This window comes from Cyphomyrmex costatus, unplaced genomic scaffold (assembly GCF_001594065.2).
Source record: "Cyphomyrmex costatus isolate MS0001 unplaced genomic scaffold, Ccosl1.0 scaffold265, whole genome shotgun sequence".
Taxonomy (NCBI): domain Eukaryota; kingdom Metazoa; phylum Arthropoda; class Insecta; order Hymenoptera; family Formicidae; genus Cyphomyrmex; species Cyphomyrmex costatus.
Genome location: NW_017276747.1, coordinates 322,885 through 328,372, shown reverse-complemented (window position 1 = coordinate 328,372; position 5,488 = coordinate 322,885). Strand labels below are relative to the sequence as shown.

General features: G+C 34.5%; 1 protein-coding gene across 1 annotated transcript; it reads right to left on the bottom strand.

Moving 5' to 3' along the window:
• Window positions 1–2,596: 2,596 nt before the first annotated feature.
• On the bottom strand, window positions 2,597–5,227 carry LOC108774589 (uncharacterized). Its single transcript, XM_018540727.1, has 2 exons — window positions 3,103–5,227; window positions 2,597–2,703 (listed from the first exon to the last, which is right to left on the bottom strand). The coding sequence occupies exons 1-2, from the start codon at window positions 5,225–5,227 to the stop codon at window positions 2,597–2,599; spliced, it is 2,232 nt and encodes a 743-aa protein (XP_018396229.1).
• Window positions 5,228–5,488: the final 261 nt, after the last annotated feature.

The window sequence follows — 5,488 nt, the reverse complement described above, 5'->3', positions numbered from 1 at the left end:
GAAAATTCAAGAATCTACCAGAAAAGGTGGGTTTTCGGTACCAATCAAAAATAAATATATTATTAATTTTAGAAATAGTGGTATCTAAAAAGTTCAACTTATATGTATTAATTTGTTGTTAATTTTCTTTTCGTTTGACTCTTACAATGCCATTTCCACGTTTATAATGGAAAATATACATATAAGCTTTATGACAGTCATATTAAAATGCTTACCTAAAATGTTCTTTAAATATAATTTTCGTATAATTAGGAACTACGCGATCGACATAATCCGTAATTTTTTCAACTGCTATGTTTTCTCCACGTGATTTATTTAACATTAGTATAGAAAACAACGTCTGCATATCACATAATATGATATATCATTTTCATCTTCATTTTCGGTATCACTTGATTCGGAACTATCACTTTCATCAATTTTCGACATAAGTATAATTAAAGAGGTTACTACGGGAATTCATTTAATATTTTGTGCAACATCCATTTTTATTTCGCACTAACGCACAGGAAACCGTTCCGAATAGTTGAAGCGCTTTATGCACATTAATAAAATGGAACGATTTCGAAGCGCTGCGCAGCAATAATGCGGTCATGCGTTTCATGCTTAACTCGGAACGCATCCTATGATATTCGGTACTTGTAGTGTGCTAATGGCGTTGCCAGGTCTTGGACTATCTGACCAAAGATCTTGATTTCCTATAAATTCACGAGGCATTTTTACACTACGCAGAAATGCGGCAAAATGATGTCTTGCGACAGGTCTTGCCGTTTTTCTGGAGCGCATAGTGTCATTTACAAGATCGACAATATTAGATTACTTTTGTACCGTCGATAGAGATAACACCATATTTATTCCAAACAAGTCTGTCAGACGCATTAGACTGTAAATGATTTAATAAAAGTTTAGCTTTTTGCCGATATTTTAACGGCACACTAGCCAAAATGAATTAATCACCTATCCGATCTTTTTCTATTTCTTTCATCTCCTCCCCATCTAAGTAGATAACAGATTTGTATTATGCTTTGCTTCTTCTACGAAGTATAAATAACGCTGTAGTATTTGAAGGTAAGCCTTGCATTTTTCTCTTTCATCCACAAATTCATTTGAATTGAGAATTTCACGCATTTCTTCATCTAACCTACTCAATGTAGTACCAGGCGTTTGAATTGTTTTATTATTCAATACGTGAGTTAATTGCATGACTTTTTCTTCCGGTACCAAAACCATTTTTTCGTGTGTTCCATTATATTTTATTTCAGAGCTATAAGGCGGGATAATACATTACCTAGTATAGGTGCTAATAACAAAGGTAAGAATCCACCCCGTTGCACGATCAAGCGTTTTTTACTTTTCCAAGAATCGTTTTTATCAGCGAATCGACGTAATATGGCGGCATAGCGTTTTAAACGTCGTTTATATGGTTGTTTAAGTGGTACATTGCCATGTAATATATTTAAAGCACACTCGCATATGCATTTAACAAGTTTCGGATCAGCCTTTTTCAAGATAGCGATACGTTGCTCGTTAGTGAGGTGACGTAACGCTTGTAGTATTGCAGCGTGTTTTTGGCCGAAGATATGAGCGTTTGGTGCCATTACAAACTTATTGAATTTGAAGTTTGAAAAATATATTCACAATCCTTTTATTGTTGTATATAATTTACATTTACAACAATCTTTAATTAACGGTGTTGGACCATCAATATGCGATTGTTGAGTCGATAGATTATAATGTTCTAAGCACCGCCGATAGCCACGCACTTCTGGGTCTCGTTTTATATACTCGGGAAGCTTATCCCATAGATAATCTATGTGATTGCTGAACTCTCGTAATAATATAATCTTTGGTATAAATTGTAATTGTTCAGCAGTCAAATCGTTGATAATATTATCACCCGTCAATATGAGAAACATTTTAGCTACTGACAAGATTTGGATTTCTGTTCGACTATAAATACGTTAAACAGAACGCTGTCGCACATGTATAAAATAATTTTAAAGATGTTAGATAAGATTATTGATATTTCCCGTGTTGTACTTCTATTTACGGGGCACGTAAACATATTGATATTTATTATCAGGAAATATGCACGTGCGAAATCGACAATTCTCCGGTGTAGATTGCTTTAAATCAAGTAATAAATAACCATGCGGTATAGATGTTGCGTCATTATATATTTCCCATAAGAATTTAATATTCTCGGGATAAACTTGACGAGTCAAATGCTGTATTTGGGCACGATCCCTAGGATTTTTAAATACAACTATATAATTAGCATTCAATGAAATATCTCGCATACCGCGTCCTTGATGAAATAAATTTTACGTAATAAAAATGACACTAATATTTTTATGATGACTCCCTTTCGTAAATAAATCTATTACAGTATTATCACATGCTTCACGCATAAGGTCATCAATAACAATAAGTTTTGGGCATGGATCGTTAGCATAATCCCCATTACGTGGTAATCCTTTATGAAATTCAACATTATCACGATATTCAGTGTAACTCGGCTGCCATTCTGAATAGTAAAATAATACACGATCAAACTTAGTGTCGCTCATAGCAGTCATATTTCGAAAAAAATTTTTCACGAAAAACGTTTTACTACAGCCTGTTGGACCGCAGACCATAGAGGTCCAAGGATGTTTCCACCGTGTATCCATTTTAACGAATAACAATATTTAATTGGTGTTCCTGTTATAAAAGACATTTATAATAAAGTGCAATATATATTCTTGTTTTTTAGATATGCTTTTAACAATGTATAAATAAAATCTTTAATACTATAAAAGTAATCAAACATCTTTTTCTTTTAGATATAAATACTTTATTTGCGGCTTTCAAGGGTATAAACATATAATAATTATAAATTGCAATAGCCGTAGGGTAATGAACCATAAGAGTTCTCGCGTCTTCGTTTATCAAACGTTTGTTTGCACGTTTTACGTTCTGTACTTGTTACAACATTATGAAACTTCGTACGTTTGATAGCGTCAAAACAAAGTACTATTGAAATATCTAGCTCATTTGTAACAAGTTCCCTAACAGAGCGGTAATTAATCAATTTATTGTTCGCAAAATTAAGAGTTACACCTTTGGCTTTGCAAACCTCTGTAGTACTACCATCGGGCTTACGTACAACAAATGCATAAAATTTTGGACCAGCTGAAACAAAAGATTCGATATAACTACCCTCATCATAACACGTCAGCTCGATCGTCAAATCACCCAGCAACTTACCCGTTGATGAGTCATAATCATTCGGAGAATTACCACTCACATATATACATGAATCTGTATCGCAATATAATGCTCGGTTTCCAAGACGCTCGAGATACTCATATAATTTAAGACGAGCTTGAGCTGTTGTGAATGCGGCTATTACAACATTTGTTATGGGTGATGATGTTAAATTCTCGTCTCTGCATATATAACTAACATATAAAACGTCATCATTAACAGGTAATATACTTATAACATTTATCTCATTACTGGAAAGTAATTGTATCAATCTGTTACGTGTTGTTACAATTTCAACTTTAGGTAAATTCTCGCGTTGACCAAACTTACCCCAAAACGAATTTAAACATATTTTTGAAACAGCACGAAGCCCCGGATTAATATATATTTTTTGCGGATCTAATTTAATACCTTCCATTTGCTCATATTCATCTATGTATCGCATTTTTAACTCTTCATTATCAATACAGTCGGAAGGCCAACCGCTGGCTTCTTGCTTAATTTTTAAAAAAGTATTTATGTACTCTGTGAAATGACCCCCTTCTTTGGTTTCAGGATTATATTGAGTCATTTCATATTGCCAAATTTCATAAATATTTATAATTTTATATCCGACGCTTACGGCTTTACGTATTTCATCAGCTACCCATGTACCCGTAAATTCGCGATCCACAGTATCTTCGTGTATACAATCCTCTTGATACATATTTTCACAACACGAACGACATAAAGCAAACATTAATTTACCATGCATTCGTACAGGTAATACAGGATGATAAAGCATACGTGGTGGTAATATCGTACAATAAACGAGACCCTCCACTTTATCAATCTCGACGCCTGAAGATACCGTTAATTTGCGATATTCTTCACCAACATATATTGTCGGATGTTTTACGGGAAATTTTCCTGTTTTACAGATATACGGGTAAAGAGAACACACATCGACATAATGTATTTTCTCATTACCCTTTACATCATAAAGAGACACCATGTTCTCTGTACGACCTCCATAAAAGGCATCGCGAGGGTTTAACGGCTTTTGCGAAACCTTAGGCCGATTTTCTAAAAATATTCGCATATCCTTTCTAGATATTAAAATACGATCAAAATCACATTCCCACATTTCCGTTAAAATATATCCAGCAGATTCAATCTTTGCTGTAATAAACTGTGTACGTTCCAAACGAACATCCATCGTATCAGTACTAATCCCATGGGTTCTATTTACAGTATAACAACGGGGGCATCCATGCCAATAGCATCCATGAAATTGCAAAACATGTTTGATCACCGCACCATCAATAATTTCTTCATAATACCCATCAACAAGAACACCTTCGGGTAATCGTGTTTCGCGTCCGTTTCCCGCATGAGCTATGATATGACCCAACTCATGTTCCATCCAAGTTAACCACGAAATAGCTTTACGCGATTGATTCTGACCCCAGCGGTAGCCTCCCGTAGGTATAATACCTATCATATTTTTTTGAAGAAAATTTTTACGATAAACGCGAGAACAAGCCGATGCTATTGTTGTACTCTCCTCAAAAGGACAAACATTGCCGCATTTGATAAACATTTTGCGAAAAGCTAAACAAGCACGCCGCAATATTGTTACATCATTCTTGCAATAACTCACAATTTCTTTCTTAAAATGGAATATATAATTCGAACGTTTTGTCTCGTTATACCAAAGTAAGAAACGTTCACGCTCATCGCTTCGCATGTAATCGCTTGAATAGTATTTCAAATCTGGTAATGGCCCTACATAATTTTGATTTTCAGGTGTGTTGAATAAATGCGGAAATGTGCCTTTTGTAGTATTCCCACTAAGTACAAAGGCTTTCGGTAGTGCACTCAACGGCATATGTAGATAATTTAAACTATCAAGAAACGTAGTTTGTCCTATTGTCATTACAACGATGTTTGTACCGTTTAATATTATCGACGGCATCTCATTTGTGCCACCCCTCATAATGAAATACCGTAAAATAAATTATGCATCAAAAGCTTTTGCATTATGTGCGATACAAATCGTACGACTAAACGTGTGTAGTAATTTAGTTGCTAAATCAACGAATTGTTTTACAGGATATTGATCGAATACATATTCACGTATTCCACAATGTTGACATAATTTTGTCATATTATCATCATATAAACAATAAGTACATACTTGTTGAACAACGCATAAATTTGGTACGTGTACACGCGTTTTATAATCACCTTCAACGTG